Source organism: Pelecanus crispus, chromosome 6 (assembly GCF_030463565.1).
Source record: "Pelecanus crispus isolate bPelCri1 chromosome 6, bPelCri1.pri, whole genome shotgun sequence".
In the NCBI taxonomy this organism is placed as follows: Eukaryota; Metazoa; Chordata; class Aves; order Pelecaniformes; family Pelecanidae; genus Pelecanus; species Pelecanus crispus.
The window spans coordinates 50,687,184-50,702,016 of NC_134648.1; the positions used below are offsets into that span (position 1 = coordinate 50,687,184).

The 14,833-nt window shown below is 35.5% G+C and overlaps 1 protein-coding gene across 1 annotated transcript in view; it reads right to left on the bottom strand.

The window, feature by feature from the left end:
• CEP128 (centrosomal protein 128) overlaps positions 1-14,833 on the bottom strand; it is a 127,213-nt gene that overhangs the window by 75,149 nt on the left and 37,231 nt on the right. The window contains exons 12-14 of the mRNA XM_075712880.1: positions 11,142-11,492; positions 5,472-6,122; positions 1,148-1,312 (exon numbers count right to left, since the gene is read on the bottom strand). Of these exons, the coding sequence (XP_075568995.1) occupies positions 1,148-1,312; positions 5,472-6,122; positions 11,142-11,492 (1,167 nt within the window). The remainder of the gene's footprint in view (positions 1-1,147; positions 1,313-5,471; positions 6,123-11,141; positions 11,493-14,833) is intronic.

Sequence of the window (14,833 nt, forward strand, 5' to 3'; positions counted from 1 at the left end):
TGTTAATATAAATGCCTATATCAAAAAAATTCTTTTCACAAAGATGAGAAATTACTAAATTGACAGAGAAGAGCAAGAACCTTCCAGCTAGATGCTAAAATATCATTTTTTAAAAAATGAGGCTATCATGAAAAATGTATAAGTAATTTCCTGCAGGATGCACAAATTTTTTTTGTTTTCTTGATTTTTAATCTAGGAAATCAAATTCATCAAAAATTAGAAACAATCATTTTCAATGTTGTCTTAATATGAATTAATCAAATACTGACAGGTATGTGCTTTACACTGGAGAAGGTAAAACTTCATCCCTGTACAGAAATACTTATCTGAAATCACAACGTTGCAGGAAGAGAAATTTAAGATATAAAAGCAGCACAATGTAAAATACATTGATGTTAAGAAAAACCATATTAAAAAGCAATGCTGTGGGACCAATCATGGGAAAAAAAAGCAGAACTCAAGAAAGCAGAAAGAGGAGTTACAAAATAAAATTCTTCAGCAACTCTGTATTTATCACTAGATTTTTGAAAAGAAAGGCTGACATCTCCAGGTTGTGAGACTGCAAAATAATATTTGATAGTAAGTATTAACAACCAGAACACCAGGCAACAAGAATGGTTGGCAGACAGCATCCATCCCTAGAAATACAATGCCAGTACAAGAAAGGGATGTGAATTTCTTTAAAGTCTTGCCATGTTTTAAATATGCAAGCAGAAAATAATTTTCATCAAGTTATTTAGAATTCCTTTTACCGTGCTTACATTGCTTATCTACTTCAAATTAGCTCTAAATTATTCATAACTGCATTGCAATTTTAAGAAAATGTGAAGAAAACTAGAAGTGTTTGGTTTAACATTTGTTAGTTACCTATATTAGAAATAGGGCAGGCAACAGGACTTATATTTCTGCCCCTAAATACTACCAGCAAATCTTTGGAGGTCTACAATTCATGACTCAGCCAAAGCACTTTTGCCTTCTTTGATTTATATAGAAACTGTGTACTACAGTATGACTGCATATATTCTTTAATATGTATGTGTATTTTTTGTATTTTAAGTTTACAATCTATTTATATAATTCATCATTTATTTTAGGTATTTATCAGCAGAGAGACTGACGAATCATGGTTAAAACCAGGTAAGTTTACCTTTTTCTCCAGTTCTTGTTTTACAAACTCACATTTCCGCCTGAGTTTTATATTTTCTTCTTCATTTTTGGTTAATTCTTCTGTCAATTTATCACACTCAATTTTTATCTTCTCCAGTTGTCGACATTGAGTCTTCACTATGCTTTTCTCTTCTACAAGTTCCATCTGATGGAAAATAGATTACAAAGTCACTATATTGGTACTTTTAAAACATTCCCAGACTGTAGAAGTTTCAAATCCGTGGAACATTATTACAGAAGGATAATTCTATTTAATTTTTTACATTTAAGTTATATTAAGTGCAATCACTTATCTGAACATGGAGAACCTATCACAGAACTATACAGTGCTTTAAAAGCAGTAAATAGAAGTCTCAGATTCTGCATTTCGACTGCTACCCTCATCAGTTTACATCACCGTAAGAAGCCCAGTATTTATGCAACTTTTCCATTACTGAAATAATTTGGAATCAGAAAGTCTAAAACTATAATTTCATTTCAGGACCTAATACTAAATTTATATCTGCAAGGAAATAACTGCAAAGATTTGGTATTTTTAATTTCTAGAATTGTGTGGGTTTAATGCTATTCATGGAAACACTGCAGAGAAAAATGAAGAAAACATTTAAGGGCCTTGGAAGGACTAAATAGGTGAGTGAATGAAGTATACTGGTTTCCAGTGGAAAAGATAACTGACAAACTGACAGATTTGAGAAATTCTCTAGAATATCTAGAAAATGAAAAAAAAATACACAAAACAAAACAAAGAAGGAAATTACACACCTATTACTCAAAACCAGCTTCATATTAGATGAATTGTGGGATGCAGTTACACAGAAAAATAAACTGCAGAGTAAATTCCTTCCTCAGGAAAAGCAAAAATTCTATTCTCCCAATTACACTATAAATATAACTTTTATGGGGAAGAAGGGTAAGGAGAGAAGTTTTATGAGTTAATTTAGACACCAGAGCTAACAGAGTACAAAAGCTCCTCCAAAGGACAATTCTGAGAAAGAACTTTGGTGTCCTAAGTCCACAAAGACAAGCCTGCAATGCCTCAAACATTTTCTGTGAAGACGCTTATAAAATGAACTTTTCAGTGCCTGCTAAAGGTAATTGTATTATAATGTCTATGCGCATGGAGACAATCCAAGAACCAAATTCCTCACTTATATTACCTTGGAGACACAATGGAGAAAGTTAATTTTTATAGTTTCTGGTATGGACAAGGCAGATGTGACGATAATTTAATTGATCTGGATTGAACCCATTTTCCATATCTGATAATCTTCAGGAAAAAAAGAACTACACTCACTTGGTATATGTACAGAAAACAATTCAAAAAGAAATACACATATATACACTATTTTATATGTATAGGTACTTATCTCTAAAATACTACATTAAAGATTAATACTTGGAAGTGCTGTCAGGCACGAGGACATTTTGTATTTCATTATTCTAAGAGAACAAGCCTGGTTTTAAAGCAAATGAGGGCATGTAGTAAAATTAGGGGATAGATTCAGAGCTCCTGAACACATAGCTCATTGGGGACCACTAAGCAGACCACTTCATTTCCTATGCCTACTTTATCTATCATTTTAAATAATAGAAAAGACATTATAGAGACATTGGTCGGGAATCCTTTAGGATGTTCTAGCAGAAACAGAATTAAGAAGCTTAAGCACCAGAATCTCAGTATGTGACAGTAAGATCCTTCTCAAAACTGACATTCATACAAAATTCTACGTTCTTCTCCAGCTCTACTGAACATACAATAGTTCTATGGTACCTCCTCTACTACACTAAAAAATCCTTAACTACCTTATAATTTTTCAATCCAGTGCAGCACTACAGAAAGTCAGACAAGAGTGAAACAGAAAGTATTACACAGGGGAGGCAAGAGAGGGAAAAACAATAAGGATCAAAAGTCATTTCTTTTTACAATCTATGCAGCAATTGGTCCTGTAAACACAGGGCTCTGCACCCTTGTTTTCCTGAACGTAACTCATCAAAATTCCTCCTCTAGTTAAGTTTAAGGCTTTGCATCTTAACGTGTTAAAATTCCCTTTACTCCAAGTCTCTCCCAACTGATCTTTATTCTTAGAGACTTTAACATTAACAACCTTTGGACAAGGTTATGTATATTCTTTCCCAAAAGCAGTTACAAAGGTTGGATGAGGCTGAGGCATAGCTAAGATCAAGATCATTACTGTAACAGCAAAAGAGGATTGGTTGCTGGGCACAAGCTTACCAGCCTGAAAAAAAAAGGATAGTAGGTAAAAAAAAATCCACCCTTTCAGTTGGATTTCCCTAAACTCTACCCTAAACCCACAACATTTAAATACAATTTCATAAAATGCATGATAAGTTTACCTTAATTTGGAAGAAAAGTACGTCCATAAAAGCGAAACCCAATTGCAATGTAATGATGAGTTCAGACAAAAAGCAACCAAATCACCTGCACGATGACACGTTCTCATCAGATCTTCCTACAGATGGATATGATTATCTATTTTGTTGCACTCACAGTCTTTGAATCAAGAGAATGTTGTGCATTATCATTTTGTGTACTTCTAAAAAAAGTTGCCTACCCTAATATCTTACAAAATTCATCTCCCTCAAGCCCTCTGCTCTTCTCTGTTTCAGAGACACAAAGCTGTAAAAAGAAAATGTTTGTAGATTAAGGATTCTGAGAAAGTCATGGCACTGTAAATGAAAGCAGGAAGTGAATTTAAATACTCTGTTTAGGTACAACCAATATCAAGGTCCTTACTGTAAGACTGACCTTTCCATAGAAGAGGAAAACAGTCACAATCAACTCTTTTTTTTTTTTTTTAATTACTGCCATCCAGAATACACTTTCCTTCTCTCCCCTTGATATTAAATGTACAGTCTTAATTTCAATGTCATCGTCAAAGAAAAAACACATAATTGGACAGATCATTTAAATAACAGTAGGCACATACAAATTAAGCCCCCAATGCTAAGCAATGCTGTCAAAATATTTTGATATTGATGATCCTACCACTAACAACCATCTAGATGTTTTTTTGTTGCTAGCTTCATTAAATGCTTTCTATGTTACCAAGTGCTTAGGAATTATTGTCAATTATTATGTCATGAATGATATACTAAATAACTAACCATCCTTTTCTAAGTAACCTCAATTCATAACTGCAAAAATGTGGAAAATATGAATTTTTAACTAGTTGCATATTTGTGAGAAGAGAAAGGAAATAAACATGCCTATACTACTTATGATGAAGTAGATCATGAATGACAAGGCTTTGATTAAGGAGTTTATAGTTTTTTATGGTTAAATTGATAGAATTTTGACATGAGCAAATTTTTAATTCGATGGGACTGAGGTGAAAAGCATATTTATAGTGCTTCAGAATTGCACTCAATTTTTTGGTAATTTACAACCTATCTGGAAAACTACTGCCTCCATTAATACGAATAGACAAATTATTATTATTAGGACATACAAAATACTATCTTACACATACATTTAACCATGTAATCAAAATGGCTTCAATAAAGATCAATCCATAGCTTATACAACTGTGGACAGTTAATTGTGCAATTTAGACCACTTCAACTTAACTTTTCCATTTTATTCAGACCACTTAAACCCACTAAAATGCTTGTTTTCTTTGCAATGCAATAGCCTTGAATCAGGAGCAAATGATGTAAACTAAAGACATTAACTTGTTTCTTCGTGAATAAAATACTATATTTCATCATTTACTTATGAACATAGTAACTTTCCTGAGAAATTGGACAGAAATTAGAAATTCTAAAAACTTTTTGAATAGAAAGAACTATCAAATTAACCTTAACAAGTGTTATCGCTATTCACATTCTGAAAGTGTTTCCAGATACAATGACAGTATTTCTGCATCACGCAATTTAAACATTTACAAAAATGCATCATCCCTGAAATAATTCAAGTTCTGTAACAGGGCCGTGACAATAATTGTAAAAATAACAGTTGAAGAAGAGTGTAGGTTAATGGTTGGACTGGATGATCTTAAAGGTCTTTTCCAACCTAAACGATTCTATGATTCTATGAAATTAAAACAATACAGCCTCATCTATCTCCTGTTCTGATCAGACATACCTATTTAATTTCTTTTAAACTAAGAAAAGCTTTTGACCTAAAACTGTTACTGTTACATTTTTTTACCCCGAACTTTAAATTTTCGTGATAACCTGCAATAAAATGTGTGTTAAATGTTTTAAAGCCCATGCTTTATTACCTTCATCACTCAATAGGCAAAAAAAAAAAAAGTGACATTGGAATTCTTCAGAATAAATACCTTTAGCATTCTAATCTGAGCCTCTGCATCATCCTTCTCTTGTTTCAGGAGTTTCATGAGCTCTTGAACACTTCGTTCATGTTTGATTTTAACATTTTGTAACTCTGATCTAAGATCTGCCAGCTCCTGTTGGTGAACTTCTCTTTCCATCTTCAGCTGCCTGGTAGCTGAAGTCATCTCTTCATGCTTAGATTCCTGCTGTTTCTGGAGATCTGAGAGGCTCTTATGTAATTCCTTTTTGACTTTCTCCTCTTCTGCTATTCTATTTGTTAGTTCCACACGTACAGAGCTTAAGTTTTTTACATCTGCTTGCATTTCTAAGAGTCTTTCTTGGTCTTTTTTATGGATCAAGTTACTAGTTGCAAGTTCTGTCTCCAAGTGTTCCTTTTCATTTTGCATTTGATTTTGTAGAAAGACTTGCTTTTTCAACTCATTCTCCAATTTATTTACAGTGCCTTGAACTTCTTTGATCTCTTCTTCAAGAGATACCTGGTGAGACTTCATTTCATTCAGTTTTACCTCTTTGCAGTGGAGGAGTTCTTCCTGCTGGGCTTTCTTTGTAAGCACATCATTCAGCTCTTTCCGAAGGTTTTCTATTTGGTGTACAGCAGAGAGAAGTTGAGTTCTGAGGTCATCCTTTTCTTTGAGGGCCTAGGAAATAAGAAAAAGAAATCCAGTGCAACCTAAAGTAATTACAGAAAATTGTTGGAACGAACAACTAGCATGCTTTGTTCTGTGAGAATACAAAATTTTTGCTTGTTATGAACTCAGTTCAAATGTATTCAGTGCTTCTTTAAATTTAGACACGGAACATTTGTGATCTCAAATATACACTTGCCCTTAAGTGATCTAGCCTCCTAAGCAGGGACAGTTTTGGTCAATCCCCCACTTTTCTCACCCTCTTTGCAGACTGAGATGGGTTTATTTGCTGGTTCCTCCAAATAGCAAGATGAAGGAAATGGGGCAATAGAGTAATGCAGCAGAATACAGGGAGGACTATAGGTCCATTTCATAGGCTGACTTGTTTTGATTGTTTTCTAAAATATTATGTATGAAGTATACCAACTTTAAATTATTTTTCAAACTGCACACAGTAGATGAACAAATAGCAGTTAAAAGCCTGGTTCACTCATGCATCAAAGCCAAGAAATGAAGACTTAATCTTCAAAATAAAAATCAGCCACATTTAATAAAAATTCCACTATTTTCCTAAGGAACTTAAGGGTTGGCGGTTTTTTTCAACATTGATATATTTCCGGTTAAAAAGATCCTAGAAAATGTGCTAAATGGCAGAAAAAATTTACACTGCAAGTACATGTGTGTTAGTAAATACTTCATTTCATTAAACCCATGTTGCACACACCATTCCTGATTCTTACTTATCTCAAGTTATAATTTAATTTTTTTAACATACTGTTTAAAATAAGAAGGAATTTACAGTACCTCTATCATAAATCACACACAACTACTACAGCAAAAAAAGTGATAAAGGGACAACAGAAGATTTTCCTGATGTATCTGTGGAGTAATTGCTGGAGGTGACTTAGACATTAAACTTAGATTTACGATTTTAGGAAAGGCACAGCATTGAAGAAGCTTTCCAGGTGGAATGCAGCTGGAATCTATTCCACAGGAAGTTCCCTAAGCCTGCAACCTTAGATGTCGGCAACCCCAGGGGAGCCTGGTGTGCTGACTCTAAGAGGAGTTGCCCATGGGGTGGAGTGGTGTGGAGACACCACGCCCAAGCTCTGCAATAAGGGTCAGAGGAGTACCACGGCACCAATAAGCTGCATAATTGCGTCCCTGAGCCAACAAACTGTCATGATTTTGACAAAATGCTGTCCTTTTGGTAAACTTTGCTCATTATAATATCATTATAATACCAAAACACACCTCCATCCCAAAAACTACCCGCCTCTAAGGTGCGACCACTCCTCACTGAGCCTGCACTCTGAATTTTTCCAAGCCTGTACCTTTAAAACGAAGCAAGAAAGTTTTACACCAATCATAATAAAGTATGTATGACTAGAGTAACTCAAGCTCCACCTGAAAGGTAAAAAATAGTATAAATTAGCCTAAGAGAGAGGGGATGTTAGGGAAGATACCATCGTGTGCTACTCTGACCTCTGGGATCAGTCAACGGGCTGAGCCCCTCTTCCCCCCCATCGGGATGCCTTTGGGTAAGAATCTAACACTTGGTTGCACCAAGCGCCTCCCCAGGAAATTCAGAGACCTCTATAGAGTCGGTTTTATGTCTTTTGATGCATCTGTGTTATCTATGCTTTAGTATTTGCATGTGCCTTGCAGTCAGTGAATTTATCACTGGTAATCCAAAGAACCTGTGTGTCTGTTGCTTTAATAAATTGCTTTGATTTATTGGTCTAGCCATGATAGTGGTCATTGAACACGACCAGATGCTTTAAGTGTGGCCGTGGTTGTTCATGCAGCACGACTAGACGAAAGGTGCCTACATTATTTGTGCATCCGTAATCGTGATAGTTCGGTGCACTGAACGTGACCGGACTTAAAACGATAAATTGGGTACCTTCCAAAGCCCTCTTGACACAACAGTATCACATAAGCTACTAGATTCTTTACAATGGCTTAAATACGTTTTTTTGCTGAATTTTACTGACCATTTCCACTAATTCCACAAACAGTACACATTTCTTACAGATTAAGGTTAACACTGTGCAGGTTAAAAATAATAAAACAATTGGTAATTATATCAAGAACAAGCAATGAAAAACAAAATACAAAAATACTAAGTCAAGGATATGGGGTAATGACCATCATGATTTTTTTCTGAAAAAATATCAGTATTTCAACCTCCCTAAAACTGTATTGCAATTCTAGATGCATGATTTGGCTAAAAAAGAAAAAGATTAAAAAAAAAAAACAAACCAAAAAAACCCACATATGTAACGTGCTTTGAGTATGTTTTCTACATTCCATACTTAGCAGAAAATACATTCCAAAAGACGTTAGAGATTCCACTATCATCCAATATCAAGGATAACCACATAGGAAAAACTTTAACCAAATTATCCCAATAACTCCAAGAGAATGAAACCTAAACAATCCTTCTATAGCCCACCCATTGTCTGCAAATATTTGGAACACCTCGTAAGATTGCAAGTTATGATTGTAATCCAATTTTGAAAGTTTGCCATCAACCCTTTGAAGTCCTATAACAGAAAGCAAAGACAACAGACTGCCGTTTCTCCTTTATTATTTATTTTTATAGAGTTTTGTCTCAGATGTTAATTGTCTATATATTTCAAAGCTGGTTAAATCATGTTCATCTAGCTCCCTGAAGCTTATCACAAATGCTGCATCTAGATTGATTCTTTCTTCATATGGAAACTGTCTACAATTTTGTATTGAGAACATGAAATATTGTTTGTGTTTTTTTCTCCTCCACAATGACGCACGGTTTATTTTATATTACATATCGTACAATAAAGAGATTTTCTTCAGAAGTGACACCTCAAACTTTTTGGCAAAATGCTGATGATTTTAAGAATATGAATGAATACCGACAGCATTTCTTAAATGGAGCTTAGACCAAAGTGACTGCATTTAGCATTTTTATGCATTTGTCACAGAAAAAAAGGTAAAATCCATGTCAAGGAGTCTTATGTAACACAGAAAATTTTAATGTGGACAGCCATATCAATTGCCATTACAAAGACCTCTCTGTGCATTTACGTGAACAGTGATTTCAGAGCCTTTTGGGGCTCCTCCTGCTTGTTATTCTCAACTCACTCATAATAGACAAATGAGAAGCAAAAATTAGGGGAGACACACATATGATTTCTAAATGATTCAAGTTTTCTTCCTTTCCTTAACACCTCCATTTACCTAGGCAAGAGATGACCAACTTCTTAAATGTTTGCAAACCTTATTTCCTCAGACAAATGCTATGGAATGAATTGCTGGAGCATGGATAGAACAAATAATAATAAAAGATAAGGAATATGCTAGGTAGTTCAGGAGAGAAACAGCAACCCTAGGAATCACAGCTTAGATCTGCTAGAGTTTATTAATTTCAACTCCGGTATTAGCCCCATTGTGGCTTCTCCTATACTTTGACCACGCTCATACATCCATATATACCAGTCTCAGAACAGATTACTGGATCAGGAACAACACAGGATGAATACAGACATCTCATACTTCACCCTGTATACCCCTTGACAACTAAAATCTTTGAGCAGGACGAAGCAGAGGATGGCATGGAGCCACCCCAAGCCCATCAGATTAAATAACCTAAATTGGATGCACATCACTAGAAAATAAGGGAAAAGAGGTGAGGGAAGCTCTATAAAACAAAAGTAAGCCGTACAATATGATAGACTGCACCAGCAGAGCATGTAAGTTAAGATAAAAGCTCATAGCATGAAGCTTAGCACTATACCAGCTGCTACAAGAGCGGGCACCTTTTGACCTAGCCACTGCAAAATACAAAGACCCACAGACTCGTTACAAACAGAATGATGGTTTCTACCACTATTCCAAGATGGGATAATCAGCATTAGCACTGATGTGAGTGCTTGTCTTTAAAGTAGTGTCAGGACTAGAAAAAGTCAAGGAATTCCACTAAGTCAAAAAAAAAAACAAACCCAAAAAACCCCCAAAACAAAACCACCAGTGTTTTTCCTGAGAAACTTCACAGGAGGAAGAAGAGAGGAATAAATGGTTTGCCACACTGAACAAAGACAAATGAAAAGCCCAGAAATATTATATAATTTTCAAATTGTTTTTTTTCAAACAAAAAGTTCTGCAAAACATAAGGAAGAGGCTGAAACAAAACATACATGAACAACATTAAAAAAAAAAAGTTGTTACAAAAATATAAGGAACACATATCCAGATGAATGGAAAAACCTAGGAACTGCACGGTAGGCATTAGCAGCACGTTCGTCCCAAATACAGGTAAGAGTGGTTTTTTTGCTAGAATCTCTACACATTCTCAAACAAAAAATATCTGGTTTTCTGCCTCCAAACATCAAATCCAAACTGAGTTGCAGTCCTTACAATGTTTCAGAACCTGTAGTCTTTATTGGCAGTAAAAGATGTCATTACTAAGCCTAGAGTCTGAGAAAAGCTCAAATACAGAATGGAATTAAAAATACACTAGTTGTGCCAAAGTCCATATAGCATTATGGTCTGCTAGCAATCTGACATAGATGGTGAAAGTAAACACCTACTTTCAAAGATGTGACTGCTGTCCACTACATGAGACAATGTATAACTTGAATATGGGTTATTACTTAATGGGATTAATGTTATTTTTTGTAAAAAAAAAAAAAAAAAATCATGTTATTTCCTTACAAATTAAGTAAAAATAAGCTAAGTTATGTTAACTGTTAATGCAAAAACAGATAAAGTAAAAGCAACACTCATAGAGCAACCTTCTTCTTCACAAGAAGAAAGCTTTGATAAGTAAAGAGACTGGAATAAATACTGGATAAATAAGAGAATGAGGAACTGCAGAACGGCTAAAAAATATTGCCACCTATTAGCTGTTTTATAGTTCACCAGAAAATTTGGTCCAGAACTTAGGGCAAAAAGTGGTTTAAGTCACAGTTTGCATAAACAAACTCCTTATCTTCATTTTTCAAACAAATGGAAAGGGTACAAAAAAAAAATCCCAGTCAATCTTACCTGACTGTTCTTGTCCATCAGTTGGTTGATAGTTTCATTTTGTTTTTCCACTTCATGATCCAGCTTCTTACATTTCAGCTTCCATTGGCGGATGGTTTCCTGTGCTCTCACCTTCAGATCTTCTCTTTTTTTCTCGGTCTCCAGCCTGAGTGCCTCTGAATGCTTGAATTCAGTGAGGTACCGTTCTGCTTCCTTGGTACTCTCTTCAACCTGTTGAGCTAACTCAGCAGACTGGAGTTCAGTTTGCCTACGTCCATTCTCACAAGCCTTGTAGCAACTCTGTATCTCCTTTAGCTGGTCCAGCATTTTTTCCTGCTGCTTCTCCCTGTTTTCCAGGTCAGATGTTAACACCTGGAATCATCATAGCAAATCATGAAAATTCCAACCCTAAATATACAGAATATGAAACCTTACCAAGAACATACAGCTATGTTAAATCACATTTCTATCTAAAATATGAACAGCATAAAAGATCTCCTTGACTACCAGGGAAAACCCTGTTAGCCCACAGAATCTCTCCCTTTGCAATGGTAAAGGATTTCAACACAAGATATAAAATACATGGTTACTCTATCCCATATTTTACTTTCTGCATTTGTTCCTCTTCTGGTTGTTGTTATTATTTATAATTTAAGTTTGAGAAGGAATCATTGACCAGAACCCTCATATGTTACACACTAGACAAATATGGAATAAAGCAAATAGTAAAATGTAAGGAGATTAATATAAACAGATGAGAGGAAGAAGAAAACTGGCAAGGAAAGAATAGCATTCATAACAAAAGTAATCTATAGTATATGAGCTAGTTGTTCCCCAGTTTTATGCTGGTTGCTTTTTATGGAAGCAACATGCTGAATAGGGTATTTTGGAAAGCACTGATGAATACAAAGACAATACAGAAGCTTGGTAGATGTTTCTAGAATGAAGTACAAAGATGTTTGAAAATGTAGCAAGCATATTAGAGCAAACATTAGTTGGCCTTTCAATACTGAAAGAAACTGAAACCACACATTTTAAAAATAACAAGCATTGCCTATCTTGAATCTGATGAGATTTCTCAGGACAGTCTCATAAGCAAGTCAGGAAGAGTGTTCTCTGTATATCTTCTGCAAGGGCATATTCAGAAACCAGTTATTGAAGCTTCACTAGCAAAACTGAATTTTAATAAGATCATCACATAAAATTTCACATTAGTGTTCTGTATTTCAGGCCTATTTAGACTGCTTTCATACCATTCAGTATTTTCATTAATGATTTAGATTAATCTAATAGGCCTGCTCTATAGTCAGTCAAAGATATTATCAAGATTCAAGGGATGGAAATACTTTAGAGAAGATGATTAGATTTCAGAACTACTGAAACAAATTGGAGATGTAGTCTGAAATAAACAGGGTGCAATTCAGGAGGGACAAGGGAAAAATACTTTGCCTAGGAAAGAACAAGCAATTTTACAGGTGCACATAGAATGACTGTTCAGACAAAGGTCCTTCCACAAGGTTGGGGGGGGTGGGGGGGGGGGGGGTTGGCTTGGGTTTGTTGGTTGGGTTTTCCCAACCCTTTGTGGGTTCCCCCCCAGCCCTTCTCCAAACCTGGCCATTACCTCCTGGGAGGCAATAAATTGTACCAGTCTTTTCAGGATAGCAGTTGCTGTTTGGAAAGAAAACTGCATGTCACTCTTGCATGTGAAAGACCATGGTACTGCCAGAAAATACAGACAGGAATAGACTGATACTACAGACAAGAACACTCAGTCCAGCTTGCTACTCGTACCCATGATGCAAAACAAGAGTAGGATTATCCACTGGACAATCAGTTGCTTACCTGTAGGATGAATATTCCTGCTCTAGACACAACTAAGGTATAGATAATAAAACAACAGGTAAACACATTATGAAATAGTTGGGAGTAAATCTTACACAGGTGGCAAAATGAAAGCAGGAAAGTCTTTCCAGATTTACAGTTCTATACATTAGAAAAACCCCATATATGTTATGCTTCACTATTATTTAAACATGCATTTTCAAGCTCATCAGGCAACACAACCAGGCCTAACCTTGCAAAAAGTCTTGATTCACAAGACAAAACAGCCAACCAAAAAAACCTCAGAAGCTACAACTAGCAAAATTTTATCAAAACGAGCTTAATTTCAAATGAAAGCAGAGATTACAATACCTCTTTGAAGGTAAGGATTTAAATTCTGAATGTGAAAAATAGCCCGATAAAATACAGTCAGACATTACATTTACCCTTCCACAGACTTTCTAAAATGGGTCATCATTTCTTCAGAGTCATGTGATTATACATGCTATTATCATTTCCCATTTCCTGTCTTTCTGGAGGCACCATAGAGGATGTCAGCCTAAATTGATGTACTATTCAACTCTGCATCATTAAAAAAAATAGTTATTTATGTGTAATTCCCCCAGAGAACACACTTCATTAATACAACTACAGTTCCCACAGACTTCTTAATGAAATATGAGTCTAAGCTTAAACACAGAAAACAATGTTCAGTTAATTGTAAACATTCATTTCACTGTGTAGAAGCAAATCTTAATCTCCAATTTATTGATTTACAGTAAAATGAAAAAATGGGAACATTTTTTTTAGATGTTTAATTTGCATGAAGAGGAAAAATGAACTTTGACATGGATGTACCAACATAAATGTGAATTTTAATGTTTTATTTTTACGATTGTGAAAATAAGATAGAACTTTGAAAATAGTTTGCACTTTGCTTACAAAAGTTAAGCAAGCACAGACCCAAAACAGTTGAAATCAGCTGGAAAACAGCAGCATAGCATATCAACATTTCATGCAGCTTCCCTTGTAGAGCAAGGGGATAGAGAAACAGGGGGTCTCCACACTCTTTGTTTTTATAATATCATAACAAGGGTCCCAAATGTACTGACCTGTACTTTTGAATTCCTATTTTGACATATGATAAACATATGTGTATCTGTATGTTAACGTGTACGCTGTTGTAAAATTCTGTCTGATCTATAAGGGTTTGCCCTGCTGGTATTTAAAACATTAAATAAGCAACTTTTCAGACATGGGCTGTCATAAAAATAAGAAAGTAAAAAATCTGGTATGAAATAAGATTTGTCACCTATAAACAGAGATAGGTTTCCCAGAAAGAAGAAAGCCTCTTTCCAGGTATGGCATATACATACATTCACACAAGGGGAATGGGCATACAGAAGCACTACTTGTTAAGAGATTTTTTTTTGCTTCAGTATCTTTAAGAGCACACTTCAAACCTCACTGTCCATGTACAAAGCTTAACTGTCTATAAAAACAAAGATTATGTTCCTGCCTTTTCATGCCTTGGACAATCCCAACATACAATCCCAATTTCTAGGCATTCTGTGAAAAAAGTAGGATGACTGATTGTTTACAATTTTAAAAATAGCATTTCTAACCGTATTGGGTTTGTGTGACAAGGTTTTGGTAGCAGGGGGGCTCCAGGGCTAGTTTCTGTGAGAAGCTGCTAGAAGCTTCCCCTATGTCCGACAGAGCCAATGCCAGCCGTCTCCAACACAGACCCACCGCTGGCCAAGGCTGGGCCCATCAGCGACAGCAGTAGTGCCTCTGTGATAACATAGTTAAGAAGAGGGGGGGAAAAAAACCCACTAACAGGACACAAACTGCAGCTGGAGTGAGGAGTGAGAATATGTGAGAGGAATGAC